Source organism: Borostomias antarcticus, assembly GCF_949987555.1.
Source record: "Borostomias antarcticus genome assembly, chromosome: 3".
NCBI classification, from domain to species: Eukaryota; Metazoa; Chordata; class Actinopteri; order Stomiiformes; family Stomiidae; genus Borostomias; species Borostomias antarcticus.
In genome coordinates this window covers 6,410,554-6,429,755 of record NC_140236.1, presented here as the reverse complement: position 1 = coordinate 6,429,755, position 19,202 = coordinate 6,410,554, and the positions used below count along the sequence as shown (strand labels likewise).

The 19,202-nt window shown below is 45.2% G+C and overlaps 1 protein-coding gene across 2 annotated transcripts in view; it reads left to right on the top strand.

The window, feature by feature from the left end:
• The window catches only part of kif1b (kinesin family member 1B), a gene marked incomplete at both ends in the record, with an annotated part of 58,167 nt that overhangs the window by 14,715 nt on the left and 24,250 nt on the right, over window positions 1-19,202 (top strand). Inside the window, 19 exons of one of the 2 annotated variants that reach the window (XM_084435916.1) lie at window positions 2,579-2,655; window positions 2,830-3,009; window positions 3,250-3,315; window positions 4,023-4,201; window positions 5,016-5,127; window positions 5,719-5,796; window positions 5,927-5,992; window positions 6,603-6,702; window positions 7,320-7,398; window positions 7,525-7,667; window positions 8,355-8,396; window positions 10,506-10,717; window positions 12,102-12,181; window positions 13,230-13,305; window positions 14,716-14,795; window positions 15,273-15,379; window positions 15,645-15,728; window positions 15,932-16,112; window positions 16,897-16,969. In XM_084435916.1, coding sequence (XP_084292042.1) covers window positions 2,579-2,655; window positions 2,830-3,009; window positions 3,250-3,315; window positions 4,023-4,201; window positions 5,016-5,127; window positions 5,719-5,796; window positions 5,927-5,992; window positions 6,603-6,702; window positions 7,320-7,398; window positions 7,525-7,667; window positions 8,355-8,396; window positions 10,506-10,717; window positions 12,102-12,181; window positions 13,230-13,305; window positions 14,716-14,795; window positions 15,273-15,379; window positions 15,645-15,728; window positions 15,932-16,112; window positions 16,897-16,969 — 2,015 coding nt within the window. The remainder of the gene's footprint in view (window positions 1-2,578; window positions 2,656-2,829; window positions 3,010-3,249; window positions 3,316-4,022; window positions 4,202-5,015; window positions 5,128-5,718; window positions 5,797-5,926; window positions 5,993-6,602; window positions 6,703-7,319; window positions 7,399-7,524; window positions 7,668-8,354; window positions 8,397-10,505; window positions 10,718-12,101; window positions 12,182-13,229; window positions 13,306-14,715; window positions 14,796-15,272; window positions 15,380-15,644; window positions 15,729-15,931; window positions 16,113-16,896; window positions 16,970-19,202) is intronic. The other variant, XM_084435917.1, reaches the window with a different exon arrangement.

Here is a 19,202-nt window from a genome sequence, read left to right as displayed (position 1 = left end):
CCACGGTTTCATCTTGTCGTACGTCTCCTATTAGCGTGACGCATGTCTGGGGCTAGATGGATAAGGAGGGAGCTATCTGTTCTGAGAGCCAGGACGCGGGCAGCGGTGTGGGCATGAATCACCCCCGCGTAGAGAGGAGGGATCGTGTCCTGTCCTCCGCCCCTCTCTGGCGCCACGGCAACAGAAAAACCACGATTCTCCCGAGTCGTGACGGCTGTACGTCTCCCCCGATGCGCTCGGCCGCCGGTTGACCGCGGGCTCCGGCTCAGAAGTGACGAGCCGGGGCAGGTGGCAGGCCCACCGTGACGACCCCGTGACCCGGCATGACCTCGCGTGTCGCTGGGGCGTAACCTCCTTCAACCCGTTAAGGCTCCGGCTGACTGGACAGACATGTGTCGGCGTGGCTAGCGGTTAGCTACCTAGCCTAGTCATGGTACTTTCCCAGCCCCTCCCCCCTATACCCTAACCTAGCGCTGGGGGGACCTGCCCAGCCCCCACATCATCATCATCATCATCATCATCTGCCTGTTTTGACCGCTGAGCTGTCCGGCTGTGTGTCATCGGAACAGAGCTTAGGCGGTAACTAACCGCCCCCCCTGGACACCCGGGATTGTTCCAGGAAAGGAATAAGGGCGTCTGTAACGTAAATCCCCGCGCATATCTCCCTCCGCTGGGCTCCGGTTTCTCCTTTGGACTCAGGTCAAGAGGTGAGACGGGGCTTTATATAGCCCCCCCCCCCCCCCCCCCCCCCCAGCTCTCTCTTTCTCTCCCGTACCCAAAAAGGAAGCCGCCGCCGCCGTCGACCGGACAGAACGGCCGTATACCCGGGCAGAGAAACCGGGGACCGTAGGACCGAGGGCGCCCGTTCCGAGGGGCTCGCCTGCTGGTTCCTGGGCACGCGCCGTGCCTCTCCGCCAGCATGTGACCGGCGGAGGGGAGAGAGAGAGCGATACGCAATCCCCCTCCCTCCTCCACACCCACTGCATTATTGATCAGCGCGCCGAGGCCTTCTGCACACACACACACACTGAACACGTACACACACACACACATATACACACACTCTGCAGGAGATATCTCAGTGCAGAGGCCACTCAAGCACCCTCAGTTGAAGCAGCCAGACCTGGCTGTAATTAGGCTGTTGACAATGCTGTAATTTCCAGCCACAGCGGCTCGTTGCTGTTGTGTGCTACAGATTATAGAACTTGATGGAGAAACAGGAGAGCGTAATTGACTGCGGAGATGTTATTGCCATGATCAAATCCTTCATTAAATATAGCCAGACGGGTTTTTCCCCGGTCTGCTGTGTGATTGCTGTTGCCGGTCTGTTTGGAGCGTTGCTAGGCCACGGCACACCAGCTACTTCAGTCAGTCAGTCAGTCAGTCAGTCCATCCCTTTTTTCCATTTGCCCCTCCCTCCCCATCTTCACCTCCCCTTCCCCTCTCCTCCTCTCCTCTCTCTCTCCTCTCTTCCCCCTCACCTCTCCTCTCCCTTTCCTCCCTCTCTCCTCTCCTACCCCGCCCCTCTCCTTTCCCCTCCTCCCCTCCCCTCTCCTTCCCTCTCATCTCCTCTCCTCCCCCTCCCCTCTCCTCTCCTCTCCTCTCTCCTCCCCCTCTCCTCCCCTCCCCTCTCCTCTCTCCTCCACTCCCCTCTCCTCTATCCTCCTCCCCTCCTCTCTCCTCCCCCTCTCCTCCCCTCTCCTCTATCCTCCTCCCCTCCCCTCCTCTCTTCTGATGGTGGTGGCGTGTGTTTTGTCTGACCAGACTCAGCCACTCCTGCGGATGGGCCTGGACACAAGCAGGGCAGCTCAGCCGCAACTGGGGCGCTAATATCTGGAAATATCCCACAGTGCATTCCTCTGGGTCCTCGTGCCCCCCGCTCCCCGCACCCCCCCCATCCCCCTCCCCCTCCCCACGCAACCGCAAAGGCTTAGCTTTCTGTTTGTGTGGAAAGCTGGGACATCTGTACTGGTGGGACAAGCAAGCATGGTTGGGAGGCATTGCATACCGGGAATGGCTGCACATTCCTGTTCATTAAGAAATGTCTGTGTGGCCAAAGGGAGAGTGGGCGGGGCCAGCCGGGGCAAAGGAGAAATGTTGTGTCATCATTGTCATGCCATTTGCATTGACACAACAGCTGAGCCGCTCTGTAGTATGCGTTACATCGGCAGCTTTCCAAATTCCTTCCTAGCTTCCTCTTGGTTTTATAGAAGTGGTGGGGAATTCTCAACAAGCGCCGGCCATCCGTGATTTTGACACACATATAGCACATTCAGTCACTGTCACATCAGTTTCAGTTATGGAAAAACAAAAATGTCTCAGAATCCCATGAGGGTTTTCAGATTTGTCTTTTTTACTCAAAATATATAGCTATAACTATGATCTGCTCTGAGTCATGAACAGAGGAACTGTGTGCTTTCTCAACCGTTGCAAAATAAGAAAGGGTATTGCCAAGCGTTATGAAGTAGCCTAGATGTAGAGTATGCCCTGTTGGGATTCATATTAACGCGAGAAAGTGGAAATTACCATTATCGCCGCCTTTCACTTTCCCTAATGTGTTTGTCCTCTCCCTTAACAGCTATCCTCAACCCCAAGAACCCAAAGGAACCAGCAAAGAACTTCAGCTTCGACTACTCCTACTGGTCACACACTACGGTGAGCGTGTACATTTTCTGGCATTTTCCCAAAATGTCCGCCAACATGCAGTTGTTGTTTTTTTCCGAACCTAAACTGCATACCGTCTAACTGAAACAATCCATGCATGGTACAGTATATGTGTTGTGAATAAACATAGGATGTGTTTTAAGTTGTTGTTCTTTCCTCCCACAGCCAGAAGACCCCAGCTTCGCCTCACAGACCCTTGTGTTCAATGACATTGGCAAGGAGATGCTGCAGCACGCCTTTGAGGGCTACAACGTCTGCATCTTCGCCTATGGCCAGACAGGAGCTGGCAAGTCCTATACTATGATGGGCAGGCAGGAGGAAGGACAAGAAGGAATCATCCCCCTGGTATGTATGGCCTCCAACAACGTGTTTATTTACATTTCTATCAATCAGTTGTTCTCAATAGCCATGTGTAACGTATCACTGCCATTCGTCAAGTCACCATACCGAATTAATGAGCTGGTTACCTGGCAGGTAGTAATTGGGTTATATGTGTTATCGATCAGCATCTCTTTTTTCTTTCTCTCTGTCTCTTTCTTATCATTCTCATTGACAAAAACACATTTCTCTCTGTTTGCTGCTCAGCTGTGTGAAGATCTCTTTGAGAAATTCAATGACAACAACAAAGAGGATCTCTCCTACTCGGTGGAGGTAAGTCCCACACGGTTCGGAGGGGTATGAATCCCCGCGGCGCGTCCCACCCGCGAACCCTCAGCTCCTCTCGCCCATGAGCCATCCCTAACCTTCGCCCGCAGCGACCCAGAATGCCCTGTGAAACGATCAGTTCCCAGTCAAACTCAGATCAGGCAGCAGTCTCAAAGCTTTAGGGTTTCCCTAGCAACATTGTGCTGGCAGAATATATTAGCTCAAGCCCGTGTTGACTCAGAGCTGAAGCAAATTAAAGTCTCTGTTGGAACACGGAGTGATAGAAGTTTTTTTTATTTTTATGTTTTTGTTCTTTTATCAAAGGCTGTTTGTTCATATTGTGTAATCATACAATGGTGCTCTTCAGTTTCTATGAAGTCCTACTTTTTCAATAGCAACCCGTATTAGTTTGAAATACAGAGTTACCATTTCGAAACACAAAAAGCTACAGAATCTGATTTATATTTGTCGGGTAGTTATTCACACATATACTAGGAATTTGCTCTGGACTGTTAGTGCACAACACTAATGAACAGACAACAGACAGGGTGCAAGGACAAGACAGGACAGCGCAAAGCTACTGTTATAGCTATAGTAATGTTACTATCTCCGTTTTTGTCTCCTGATGTTGCTGATGTTTGGAGAAGTTCTTAGCGGAGTAGCTCTGGGACTCCTGTACTGATGCTCAGACTCCCTGCTGTGATGGTTTCTAGGTCAGCTACATGGAGATCTACTGCGAGAGGGTGCGGGACCTACTCAACCCCAAGAACAAAGGGAACCTGCGTGTGCGAGAGCACCCCCTGCTGGGGCCCTACGTGGAGGACCTGTCCAAGCTGGCCGTCACTAATTACACAGACATCGCCGACCTCATGGACGCTGGCAACAAGGCCAGGTCAGCCCTGGGAAGGACCCAGCCGTCGAAAGGGAGGGAAGGGGGGGGGTGTTTGGACGAAGGTTGTCCGGGTCAAGGGTGTTCTAGAGCTGTGTTTTGAGGGGGCAAACTTTTGAACTTTGTACAAAAACCGTAACGTTGCGTTGGTTGTCTGATAAGTCATGCCCTGGTTTTAAGATGAGGTGGTTGTAACTCAACACTGAGTAGTGCTTGTTTGTTCTTAAGGCAGCATGACTTATGTTCAATTCAGCTCACAAGTGGAGAGTATTTCCCTTCAGGATTTGTGCGTGTGTGTATGTGTGTGTCATGAGAATACACAGTCCCTTGGGGAGGAGTGAGCCCTGCCTTAATCTTCCAATGCTGACTCAGAGAGCTTATTTCTAGAACGTGGCATGTCAATCCCCCAGTGTATATCCTACTGAGCACGCTGTATGCCTGACTGTTTATGTGCGAGGTCTTGCCCAGCGTTGCCTAGCTTTCCTGCTATTGAGTTAATGCCATTTGAGCTCCATGTCAACAGCATCTAAGCCTTCGGGCTATAGAAATGTCAGTCAGGGATAGAACTCTCCTGTCTACACACCTCATTCTGTACTATGAGTGATACGTCTAAGCGGGTCATGTTGTGGCTGTTTACTATTTCATATCATGTCCTGTTGGAAATATGCTAAAGAATCATGCTATTCCCGTAGAAAGAAAAGATTGGTTTATACCAATAGGTATTCCCTTTGTCAATGTCAACCTAGAGTGAAAAAAGGCTATTGTTCAATTTCAATGCGGCTAACATCATCACGTTTATCTGCGTGTCTTCTCATAGGACGGTTGCCGCCACCAACATGAACGAGACCAGCAGCAGGTCCCACGCCGTCTTCACCATCGTCTTCACCCAGAAGAGACACGACAGTGACACAGACCTCTGCACGGAAAAGGTGTGTGAAAACGCCGTCTTGGACAACATCCAGAATTCTATATTCCAGCATGAAAGTCCTGCTTGGTTAATCATACATTGATCCCTAACTATGTCCTGTTGAAATAGCTTTATTTTTGGTGGTCTTGAACGTTACACAAAGCCTATTCTGGATCCACTGCTTTGAGTTAGGCCGTCTTGTAGCCTTGGTCGTCCAAACCATGGTGGTCTGTGGGAAGAAAAGGACCTTTTCTTTCCTGGGCTTCAACCTCCCACATTTCCTGTATTTCTGGCGACAGAAAGGACACTGTTATTGTACTCACAATGGCTATTGTATTAGGATAATAGATCAGACCTTACTGTAGACTTGCTCCTCATTTCACTCGAGAATAGTTGACATTTTGTTCCAATTGTTGAGAATTGAGCAGTTCTGTTTGGGTGTTCCATAACGCTGCGATGCTTTAGTACGCGAAATATGAACTCTTTATTCTTATTCAAATTCAAAAGAAAATGCGAGCTTGAAACGCTAGCTCGAAACTCAAGAATCAGTTTCTCGAACCAAAGTCCACTGGCTGCGTCTCCCTCTAATGTGTTCTCCCCTACTTTGCCTCAGGTCAGCAAAATCAGTCTGGTGGACTTAGCGGGCAGCGAGCGAGCTGATTCCACGGGAGCCAAGGGCACCAGGCTAAAGGTACAGTGGTACAATGCTGCGGTCAACAAAGGCTGAACCGTACTCTTCAGCTGGACGTTGTTGACCTGAATGGACCTGTACTTTTTAACCTATACGTTTTGACCTTTTTTTTCTCCCATTTTGGTTGCAGGAGGGAGCGAACATCAACAAATCTCTGACCACGTTAGGGAAGGTCATCTCTGCCTTGGCTGAGGTGGTGAGTGCTGATTTCGCTTTGCTTCCTATTTCTCTCTCTTCCCTTCATCTTCTCTCTCTCCCACTCTCTCTCTCCCCCTCTCTCTCTTCTCCCTCGTAGTCCGTACTTATCTCTGTCCCCTTCCATCTCTCCCTCTCCTCTCAGGGAATGAATGTTCATAGCAAGGCATGCTGTAACCTTGTCTGCCCTTCTGTTCTGTTCTCTATCTCTCTCCTCCTGGTAATGCTTGCCTATCCAGGATTACTCTACCAGCAAGGTAAACACTTTGTCAGCTCAACCATTAAACTTAATCTTAATCACACTGAACAGGCAGAGTTGGAAAGTTCATGACTTTTCATGAGTGCAAATTTGACAGCACTTTCACCTTCACCACCACACTATTGTCTCTGAAAGGTTTTTGAATGGACGAATAAAATATTCAAGAGAGGAAATCGTCCCCCTGAAGATTTTAAAATCACTTCCAATTCATTTCCTCGACGATTACTCAACTACATGTGAAGTATTAGTGTTTTAGTTTAGCCAGAGCCGTCCTATTTATTCCATCGTTCCATTCCTCATTCCCTGCATTATCGCAATGGCCGTCCGGTGAGATATGACACGTCACATTCAGACATCTGCTTTCTGTTTGCCACAGAGCAAGAAGAAGAAGAAGTCTGACTTCATCCCGTACAGAGATTCTGTTCTGACCTGGTTGCTCAGGGAGAACCTCGGTAAGAAGAAATATGAATCAGAAATTAATATACTGAGCCTGTATGAGAAACGTATTAGTGAGCTGGGCATCACTGTCACCATCACCGTCAGCTGGGCATATGTCGGTCGCTAAAAGCGTTTCCATACTGTACATTACAGTCACAGTATGTAAACGCTTTTAGCGACCGACATATGCCCAGCTGACGGTAGAGATGAAAGCATCTCTAGGAAATGGAGCGTCAGCAAACTGTAGATCTAAGTCACTAGACAAGTAGACCCCGCCACTTCTAGATTCAGCCTCACAGGGCTGAGTTGTGTACGTCTCCCCTGTGCTATCTGAAACCGTATCGCCATACTGTACACACATGCTAGCACATTCCAATACATCGGTTCAGTCAAAGAGAAGACTGTGTGGTATATCTAGCGTAGTAGCCGTGTCGTCTGTTTGCTAACTCACAGCTATTTAGGTTCAAGATTGTCTTTTTTGGTTCAGCGAGTAGATTCTTATCGGAAAGCTATAACTGGAGGCCATTTCAGCTTGGTTTATCTCAGTATGGATCCGCTGTGGCATCCTGTCAGAGGGGAGTGACCTTGGTACGATTCACGGGAATGACCCTCCGCTGATCTGGGTTCTCAGGTGGAAACTCCAGAACAGCCATGGTGGCTGCCCTCAGTCCGGCCGACATCAACTATGACGAAACCCTCAGCACGCTCCGGTCAGTATTTTTGGTAGCTTTTCTCTTTTCTAAGCGATTTCCGCTGTCTGATCGATGCATTACTCAATGTTATCAATCTTATCCCATGCAAATTTGACCAAACTTGCTCCTCTCGACCCGCTGCAGATATGCTGACCGGGCTAAAAACATCAAGTGTAACGCTGTCATCAACGAGGACCCCAACAACAAGCTGGTACGAGACCTGAAGGACGAGGTGACGCGACTGAAGGAGCTGCTCCGCGCCCAGGGGCTGGGCGACATCCTGGACAGTAAGTCAGCGCGTCACAGCGCCACTTGCGGTCACGGACGCCACATGGTGAACATTATAGGCTACTTCTTCTCCTAAGTTCCCACCACAAGCTGGCAACATCACCTGTCTTCCTTGCTCTCCTCTCACTTCTCTCGTTCTCTCATCCATCTCTGTGTGCATACTATGTTCCATTTTGACACGCCAAATGCCATGTCATGTAGTTTTACTGTGCATCATATCGTGTTTGACTTGCCATGACATTTAGATTAATTTTATTCTATACTGTATGTAGAGTATATCTCTATTGTAGAGTATAATCTCACACTATACACATATTTCATTTGTTGATCTTTTCAAATAAAGACCCACACAAAGCCATACTTTTGTTGAAATATCCTGAATGGAATTTTAATATAATTTTTTTTTACTTCTAAATACCTCATTAGCACATAGATGGATAGCGCTAATTAAGTGAAATGAAGGCGTAACTAATCATCCCACTAGTAACTTAATGCATGAATTAACGAATAACCCACCTAACTAATGCTTCTATCTAATGACCTGGCACTAAATGAAGTCAGTTCATCTCATCCTCATCAACTTGTCATTCAGCTCCATAAGAAATGTCTGTAACCTTTTCCTTCCAGTCAACTCCTTCTGCTTGTCTGACCTCTGACCCTTCTCATCTTCTCCTGCTTCCTCTCAGTTGACTCAATGGGGGATGATTGCCCAGGAAGTGGAAGCAAATGTGTGTATTTGTGTGGTGTGACTCTTGCATCGTCTATCGCTCCCCTCCCCTTATTGCCCCAGATAGCTAACCCTCGCTTCTGCTCAGCTCCCCTCTTAAAGCAGCTTTGCATGTGAACGCTAAAAAGGCCAAAGTTAACATAAGGAAACCCAGAGATGTCAGAGTTATAAGGCGTGCTGATTTGGAAAGGGTTGGCATGCCACTAGCTTAGCATGCTTTGCTTTGCATTAGTTTGATTTAATAGAATGATGGGGTAAGGTAGAAACATTTGCAGGCCTCAAATCCTAATATCAGTAAGATAATACAGTAAGTATTAACCCCTAATGCAGGGATCTGCAACCTGCAGCTCCAGAACCCCCTCCAGTGGCTCCCTACAGCTTTGACAAAAATTATATGGAAATGAATAACAAATAAATGTATTACTATTAAATACACGTATTTATTACTAAAATAAATTGTCTCTAGATAGCAACAGACATGCAAATCCACAAATTGGTGCATAAAAATTCACCAGAATGCAGGAAATTACACATTTGACACTCAAAATGTCCTTGGGGCGGACCCCCAGGCCCCATTAATGTGTCCCTCCCGGGTGCTTACCACCAAGCCTGAAGACAAATCTAGGGAAAACATTGCCTTCATTATACAGTAAGGCTCAAATATGTTTCACGGCTCCAGTCAGATTTTGTATTTATTTTTGGGCCAAAAATGTCTCTTTTGATAGTAAAGGTTGCTGACCCCTGCCCTAATGCCATCTACCGTGTTTGTCTTTTTCCCCATACCCACATCATTACTTACCATCTGGGTCCTTAACCCACCTTCGTAAACCTCTCTTCTCTTCTTGCCAATGCAGCTTGTGGTGTTTTTCTTTTATTCATCATCGATTGCAGGTGACAATGTTCAAGACTTTAGATTGCAGCTACCTTGTCAGAGGGAAGCTTTGAGCAACAGGCAAAAAGGTGCATGTTCTCACATTTATTAGTAGCCAGTCTAGAGGTAGCCTACTACTGGATATCTATGGATCTAGACAAGTAGACCGTTTTGCTAGATTTGAGTGTCTTTTTTTGGTCGATAGTGTTTATGTTAGCAGTGTCCCCCAAACTCCATTCTTTTCCTCATTCCTGTTCTTCCTCTTGTTCTACACAGTTTGTAAACCCTTTCATACTGTACGCTGCCAGGTATTCAAAAGAGTGGAAGTCCATCTTCATTATCTGTTTGGGAGTTCTTGATATGCATCAAGAGACATTTGGCTGCTACATTATATTTTCTCGTAAAATTGAAAGGACAAAGAGTCCTACCTTGATGCACTCTCATGATAAACTCGACTCGACTAAAAAATTGCACAAATTACCAGCATCGAAGCTGAAAAAGTTTCTGCACTTCTGCTAATTTTAAGCAAATTCATGTCCCCAGTTTTCTAGTCATTTAAATTCCATTAGTAGCCACTCAATCTTCTCCATCATTTTGATGTCCCAACCCATGTGGTTAAGAGAGCACTCTTTCGCCACCCGATTCACCATTTTGTAGCGAAAAGCTGTCTGAATGACTGCTATGTACTGGTGTGTGTGTGTGTGTGTGTGTGTGTGTGTTTGGGGTAAGTTAAAGTATCACTCATAGTGGCTGAACCTTGGCAGCATGTGTCTCCATCTCCACCATCCTCTGTCTCCCTCCTCCTGCCTGGCCTTCTCGCTGCCTCCTCTTCTCTCCCTTCTCCTTCTCCCAGTTCATACAATGTCAGCAGTTTTCACCCGAGGTTGGTTTTTGTGATTATTCTTTTTTTCTGATCTTTAGTAAGGTCTTTTTGTGAGATTTCAAATATGGTCTTTTTCGTGGTTTTTGCTCATTGGCCATAATTGAATAGAATGGCCATGGCCACGTACATGTTACGGTACAACAACGTTCATCAACTTTGGAACCACCTAGAGTGAAAACTGCTTTGTGTAACTGACCATTTTGCTGTGATCCTTGGACTTACAATGTGTGTCTTACACTCGTCTTTGTCCTTCTCTTTGTCTATCTCTGTCCCTCCCTCTTCTCCTTATTCTTCCTCTGTTCCTTCCTTCCTACATTTTGTCCCCCCGCCTCCCCTCTCTCCTCTGGTTGGCTCAGACCTGAAAGACATACACAACAATAAGCATAGATACTTGCTAGCCTCAGAGAACCAACGGCCTGGCCATTTCTCCACAGCCCCTATTGGCTCCCTGACAGCCTCCCCGTCCTCTGGCTCGCTATGCAGCCAGGCGGGGCTGCAGTCCGTCACCAGCATCCAGGAGCGCATCATGTCCACCCCTGGAGGAGAGGAGGCCATCGAGAGGCTCAAGGTACAGTATCCTGACACCAGCCAGCGCAGCCTCTCAATCAGTCTCCTGACAGGAAGTGTCTGGTTCAGGGACACGGCGCTGTATCTCACAGCCATATCCTACATTTTCCCCTCAGCTCTCGTGCAGTGGTTTATTTTCGTCCCACCTTTTTCATGAAATAACCACAGTTGTTCCGCATAGTGCAGGTAGTGCTGTTGATTCAGTTTCGAAATTGAGTTGGCCTACTATGAATTCACAAACTAAACCGACTAGTTTCTCTGAGGGAAGTGTCCAGTGAATAAATGGTGGTATTTCAAACGTTCAAATCAAATAAGCCAAAACAAACAAACCAAACAAGCACTGTGAGATGGAAGCATGTTTTTTTGTGTAAAATCTCAGCTTTATAAATCAAGTAAGATTATTTTGTGAGAGAATAAAGGGGTCACAATCAGAATATCTCCCTTTCATGCTATCAGTCCTTATTAGTGTGTTCTGGTTTTCGCTGTCTCTCAAACGCGCTCACCCGTCCTCTGACGCTGTTGACGAGGGAGCACATAGGTGGCAACTTGCAGCCATTACGAGCTGCAGTTTCCATGGCTACCGTAGTGCCCAGTCTATCTGTCATCCAATGACGTCAGGCGCCGACGGAGATAGGAAAGAAATTGGACAAAAATAGACTGTCTGCGTGGCCATTAATGAGCATGAAGCTTAAGAAAATATCCTGGATACACATTTTGTTAGAATTTGATCAATTAAAGCATAAGCATCATATTTTCATATATCAAATCATCAGTATTTACATGTTTGAATGTTGTTTTTCACTTATTATTGTGAAAGTAAGGCTTTTTAGGGGGGCCATAAAATAGGTAAATATTCAGGCCGACTTTGGTCACATTAGAAAGCATTATTGTTGGTATTATACAATGACTAACTTAATACAAGCCAAACCAATATCACAATGTCCTGAATTTGAATGACAGATGGTGAGGGTGTTAACTCTTTACAAAGGCTGGGGGAGGAGCTTAGTGGTCCTACTTCCTGCACGCTTTGACAGATGGTCAGAAGTGAGACGTCATTTGTGAACAATGTGAGATTAGCACAATAGAAGCAGGAAACACAGCGTACCCATGTTCTGGGTGTCTTGATCCTCCACTTCAGTGGTGATACTCTGGCTCTCAGAGACCCTGGGAGTGAGAGCAGACTGTCACCACCGTGCTAAACTGATGTGGGTGCTAGCATATTGCTAGGTGACCTAGCATTACAATTTAAGATGCTTAAACAATTTTAGATACACAACCCCCGGCATTACAGTGTTAAACCACGCCACTGTTTTCATGGACATTTGAGAGTTTTGCCTATGAATATGTACGAGATGTAATTGTCGCTAATACTGTCACGTTCTCAGGAATCTGAGAAGATCATTGCAGAGCTCAATGAGACCTGGGAGGAGAAGCTGAGGAAGACGGAGGCGATCCGCATGGAGAGGTCAGTATGGGGTCAGAATCACCATGGGACTGTCTGCGTGTGCCCTGTCCGTCTCTCTCATCACAGGTCCTAGGTATCATACTATCCACTGATGTCTTCACATGCCCAAGAAGATATTCAAATCAGACAGAAGTATTGTGAAGTAGTGACGTAATCACTTTGCACCAGCTTAATCCCAAACCCAACTAGAAACTAGACCCTCAATAATAATTAGATTTATTTACAAACGATTAAAAAACACAAACTGTCACTATAACATATAAGAAAGAACATGAAACATGGTAAATGGTCATGGATGTTAAATTATTTAAAAAAAAACATGATTAAATACTAAATGTAATAATTTTCAACATCTAGTCCATCACTATTTACTATGCATCAACACTGCACTACACTTACACTACACTTACTACAGACAGTATGTTACTGCACTATAAGCTACTCATTCTAAAAATAAAAATAAATTGTTCCAGTCAGGGTTCGAACCCTGGATTCCAGTGTTCAAAGTCTTACGTGTTTCCATTACACCACTGAAAACAATAAGTAAACTTCAGCTTTTTGGAGGATTGATCAGTGGAAGCGGTATTGACAAAGACCTGTGAAAAGTGAAAGTGAATGGGCAAGTTTTGTTTTAATTTGTGGATCCGCCCAGTAATTTGGATCCGTTCCAAAATGTAATGGGTTCTAACTCGGCCCATGTTACACCCCTCCACCGAGTTTTGTGAAAATCGGTCTGGTATTTTTTGGGTAATCCTGCTAAAGAATGAATGAACGAACGAACACATGTGACTGAAAACATGCTAGGTGGAGGCATAAAGTGTATATTAGACCCCCATGTTCTTGGACCACATCAGCCCAGTCTCTGTTGTATACCAGGTGATGTTTGTTTGCCAGCCAGAAGCTACTGTATGTATTTACCTTTCGTTGAATCCAATGTGGCAACCTTGAAACACAGCAGACAGAATGCTCCTGTAAAGGAGGACATCTCAGTCATTTAGCCAAGCGTGGATATCTGTTTTCGACGGGTCTGTTCTGCTCTCTCCTTCAGGGAGGCCCTGCTGGCAGAGATGGGCGTGGCTATTCGTGAGGATGGAGGAACTCTGGGAGTGTTCTCTCCTAAAAAGGTAAATTGACCTCGGAAGTGGAAGCTCCATATCACACACACATACTGTACACACACGCAAATGTACTGTACACACACACACACACATACACACACACACACATAACGAGTTGAATGAAAGCAATACTCGTTTTTACCATGCATAGAGATAAATACATTTAAGATTCAGTATTTCTAGGGTTTTCTCCTCCGTCCTCTGCTACATCATCACTCTTTTTCCCCTCGTGGAATGTCATTTCCATTATCTTTTTCTTTCCACCTCTCTCCTGACTGCTCCCTCTTCTGTTATAACATTCAGCTCGGTCCAGAAAGGCCAACGTCTTTGTTTGACGAGCAATTTGATTGTTTTCCTACTAAGAAGGTTTGTGGAATCAAATGACCAGATGAATGAAATGAAATTAGAATGAATGAATCAAATTAGACCCTTTGTGATGTTGCTACCATTGTAGAGACATTATTAATAGAAAGATGCAGCTTTTTCCTTATAGTTTTATTGTCGATAGTGTCAGCCGTTGTCGTGTGCATCTTCCCAGTGATGAGTGAGTCACCAGAAATCAATTGACTGATTTCTCCAGCAGTGCTTGACCTTTCATTGTATCCTGACTGTGACGTGATTGTGACGTGATTGTGACGTGGCCAGACGCTGAAGTCCCGGTCGGCCCGACCTTCCGTCGTTGACGTTTGGTGCTTGGCTCCTTCCTCCTCCTCTCTAGACTCCTGCAGTGCAGACAGGGATTTATGAATAGAGGATAAAAAAAGACAAAAAACGGTACTACTCCACGCTCCCCTGCCTCTCCTCCTCCCCCGCCTGTCTCCCCCGCTGAGATGAGCAGCTGCGTCAAAAAGCTATTGTCAGTCACAGTCACGATCGAGAGAGAGGGTCAAGGCATTAGAAATCTTGGCGCGAGCGACTCTACAAAGTCTGACTGTGTGTCAGTAAATTGACTGTGACCCACCCCTGTGAATTTTAACCCCACCACCTTTTTTTCCCCTTTTTTTTGTCTTGCATGTTCTCTCATTTCACTCATTTGATTTCTCCTCCATTCACTTTCTCTCCTTCCACCGGCTGCTTCTCTGTCGGTTAGCTTTTCGTAGAGAAGCCATGTGATCTCTATACAGACTTTAACGGGGTCTTTTCCCCAAAGAAGGTTGGTGGACAGTTTGTGGAACTGGATAGTGTTGTGAAATTAGACATTAGTAATAGTCTAGATAATAAGGTTTTCTAAGTGGACTAGTAGAGTGTAGACTAGAAGATTGGTGTTAAATACTGTTTCCATTTTGACTTCATTAAACATATGGCTGATAAAATAAAACCAGAAATGCACTCTATTTCTGCTGAAAGGCACTCCAATAACGCATTATGTCAGTGATGGTGGTATCATTGTTTAAAATCAACTCTCCGTCTCGTTAGACCCCTCACCTGGTGAATCTGAATGAAGACCCACTGATGTCAGAGTGTCTGCTGTACTACATCAAAGATGGAATCACAAGGTAACTGGAATGGAAGACCGAAACCCTACACTGAATACTGGAATACTCTAGACAGAGCTAGAGAAGTTCCACCCTTGTTAAGGGGCTCAGTCTACTGAAATATAAATGTGTTTTAATATTCAGCCAGAGGGGCTTGTGAAGTCAAAGGAAGGTGGATGTCGTTTGGCTTTGATCATCTGTTAAATTGTCTAATAAAAAGTACAAGTATTTCCCCTCCTGTCGTCTCCCCCTCATTAGACCATAGCTATAAAGTATTTAGTTACCTCGGTGCCCACAAATGACATGAATGAGTGACAGGATCCAAGATGAAAGACATGAGAGAGGGGGCTCAGAAGTTGTGCCTCGTGTCACAAGGGGGGTTTTTTCGGGCTCAGCTATATCCCCAGGGAGGGGACTGTCTCCTTGACTAAAATGGCCAGCGATAAAGCCAGAGGGAGGTCTTCGGTCTCACTAAAATGGCTTCCGTTGCACTTGCAGGGTGGGCCAGGCGGACACTGAGAGACGGCAGGACATCGTTCTGAGTGGAGCCCACATCAAAGAGGAGCACTGCATCTTCGGCAGCGAGAGGAACGCCAACGGAGACGGTGAGAGGGGCGCCATGCTGGCTCCGTCGCTGTAAATCCCTGTTCTGTAGTGTGTGCAGATGCAACAGGATGACAGTGTGGCATGGATGTAAATTACCTTTTAGCTCCTTTCACTTCCTTTCAAAGTGCTGCATTCTCTGTAGTCTGGCCTGGTGCGGTGGATGCAACAAAATGTGCAGTATACCTTCACATGGTATTATTGGGCGACAGGAATTATTCCATAGTCATGTTCCCCATTTAAATATGCTGCGCTTTTCCATTGCAGTCGTCGTCATGTTGGTGCCCTGTGAAGGGTCTGAGACCTATGTCAACGGTAAACGCGTCGGGGCTTCTGTTCAGCTGCGTTCAGGTATGTATTCCTTCCCTTCCCTTTTTTTTTTATCCTCTTCAAGAATGCGTCCCTTTTTTTCTGGCAAGAATATTACATTCATTATAATTTCCAATAACTAAAACAGGCCTTACATAGAAGCAATAAGGGGATTCGGTGTTCCTGAAACTCCTGTGGCTTAATATATAAATTCAGTCCTTCTCTTTTCAACCATCTTCGCACAGGAAACCGCATCATCATGGGTAAGAACCACGTGTTCCGCTTCAACCACCCGGAGCAGGCCAGGGCTGAACGGGAGAAGACGCCGTCGGCAGAGACCCCCGTGGAGCCCGTGGACTGGACCTTCGCCCAGCGGGAGCTGCTGGAGAAACAGGGCATCGACATGAAGCAGGAGATGGAGAAAAGGTACAGCGTGCGATACATGCTACACCACAAGTTAATCTAAAGGTGCCTGCGCACGGCTCCAACCGACGCCAACCAACTCCCGACACCTAACATTCTAAAGTTGGCAGTTGTTGTTAGAATGTTGGAAGTTTAAAATTCAGCTGCAAAATCCATGCAACCGACGCCAACAGTCACCAACAAACATGGCACACCAATCCAACGTTGGTGTTGGTTGCCGTTGGTTGGCATTGGTTGGGCAGTATGGATATTCTTTTAGAGAAAAACCACTGTGATCTGAGATGTTGAACATAAGCTACAGCCCATCATCTGGACAGTAACCATAACCTAACATAGTTGAAATTAGATTGACTCACATTCAGATTAACCTGACGCCAGATTAGCCATCTGGGAACTCTCAGTTGGAAACTGTTTGGAAAAGGGCAGGCGCTTTCAAAACTACTTGGCAAATCAGAGAAGATATTATCAGCGCTAACTTCAACCCCTCCTCGCTGTCATAAACCCACCCAGTGTAGCTGTTTGTATTTCAAATTTCTCAGAACTAACGCTGATTGGCGAGATCATTTTCCAATAAGGCTCAAAATTGTCTCTATAGAGAGACTACAGACTGATTTGCAAGTAACAATGTGAGCTCTCGAAATCAGGATGGTCTCACGAGGCTACATTCAGATGGCAATACGGTGAAATGTCCAAAAACATGTTTCTTTCTTATTGTGAGATCGATTTCTGTATTTGTCTATGGGTTTTACAACACACTCTCCACACTGTGCTCCATTCATCATTCTAGACTGACTGAGATGGAGATCTTGTACAAAAAGGAGAAAGAGGAAGCAGACCAACTTCTGGAGCAGCAGAGACTGGTAAGTGCTCATCTAATGTAGAATAATGCTCCCTATGGTCCCTAATCAACCTCTAAGCCCTGAACACTTGTTATTCCAATGTGTACACTACTAGCTTATTTTAATAATAATTTCACCTTTCCAATTCATTTAAACTTAAAGTGCATAGGGCTAGGGGTTGACATGGGATAGGGCATTCAATTATATAATACATTAATAGCTTAATTCTGTTTTTGGGGGGACTCAAAAATGGCAACTGTTTTTTTGTTATTGTGTTGTCCAGAATGATTTTACTATGGTTAGATATGAGAGTAGCTTGGTAGTTTTTGACGGGCGGTTGTTTCCCATTTGCTCTGTTGAAGTCTGACTAGCACTAATTTCTCACACTGAGCTCTGACACTTTTGAGACACTTCTGTTGTGTATGTTTGAGAAGCACTTTTACCCTTAGCGCATGTCTGTTTTTCTTGCATGGACATTTTAAATCTACTTGATCTTGTTTGAGAAAGAGATGAGCATTTACCCCTTGGTTCCTGACTGCCTTCCAGTAGCAATTTGATTCAGAGAGAATCCCAACCCCTATTTTCACTTTTCTTGTGTCTTCTAGATTTGAACTGAACCTTGCAAAACAGCAGAATGCTCAATTTAAATTTGACACCAGATTAAATATAATAACATTTAATTTTAAATTCCTGACCAGAAATTGTCTCAAAGAATGATTGGTTGGACGAAATGCCAGTCAATAATGAACTGCTTTTGCATGGTTTATTCTTATTTTTTAGCATGTTTTCTTAACTCATTCAGTTCTGGTCTCAAACTAAGTTGCAGTGATTTGCTGTTGAGCTGGTCATTGTTGCGGCGGCTGTTGATTTGCTGGGTTTAGATTCCTACTCTAGTTTCTTGCTCTTGTTATGTCTTGAGTTCTCAGCTCTTCAATGCAGTTGCTGATAATGTCCAATGCATTGTGATAACTAAGAGTTCCGCTGTAGTTTTTTCGAAGGATAGCGACAATGTGGTTTCTCATTGACTTCTCTGGCTACCTCTGCTAGCCTTGCCTGTGTCTGTGTAGCTCTCTGAGGGCATGCATGGCTCAACACAGAGTTAGCACTGCTCGGGTTGGAATCAGTCAATCACAAAAGGCTTAAATTCTCTGGTGGTTTTATGACTACAAATGTAGAACAGACTCCCTCTGCACACATTACAACATGTTCAGTCACCTCACGTCCCTCATCCAGTCACAGATACGCGGCCATTCGGTACTTTTTGAAGTACCTGTTCCAACTGGTTGTGATCTGTAATGTACGTTGTCTACCAAAATGAGAAACTGCATTTTCTTCCAACTAACGTCTTTCGTGTAGTGGATTAACACTTTAACTTTTCTTCTGCCTGTCATCTGTCGCATCTACTCGCTTTCCAATAAAACTGCAAGACCAATTCAGTCTTCTAACCCCCTGCTAATACTAGAGCAACTCTAAAATGGACTTTCAACGGGGAAATGATTCTAAATCCGTCTGCCCTTTTTGCATGCCTCTGTAGCATTTTGGGGATCCAGCTATCGAGTGCCCAAATATTTTCAATTATGAAGAGGAAAATCTGGATATATTTCAGAAACACCTATAGAGGAACAGCTGTCCGCCTTTCTGTTGATATTTTGTTTCTAATCATGATAGCCATGCTTTATCTTTTTAATATCAATATGCAACATTGGGAACAATACCAATCTACACAATTTCCCCGTTTTGAATTATGAAACGTTGTAACCATCTTCAAGGAGTGTTCCTGAACACTGAAACTTATATTGAGCTTTGTAAAACATTGGAACTCAAATACATTTGCACTACTACTTTTACAAGGTTCTTTTGAATTCATTCATACACCTTATGTACATGCCAGTATCAGAAAACCTCAAATGAAACAAAAGTCAATGAAAGCCACTGTCAGTATCAGATTTTCATTTAAGCTGCTTTGTCCAAAGATTCAATGAATGACGTCATCCTGGATTCTTCTGAGAATGAGGATTGCATGTCCCCAAATTATCATACATCACATAGAATAAAGATGTATGTACCATGCTATGCTCTCAGAAAAGAAATATGAAAGAAACATTACAGTAGATATGTCTTCTACACTGTCATTCAATTTGACCTATACCCAAATTGTTGATAACCAGTGTCAATAGCAGTTCCCATGTTGCATATTCATACCTGTATCCATTCTTTTAAAAAAGCCATCCTTCCTCTTTTGATTTCCCATTTT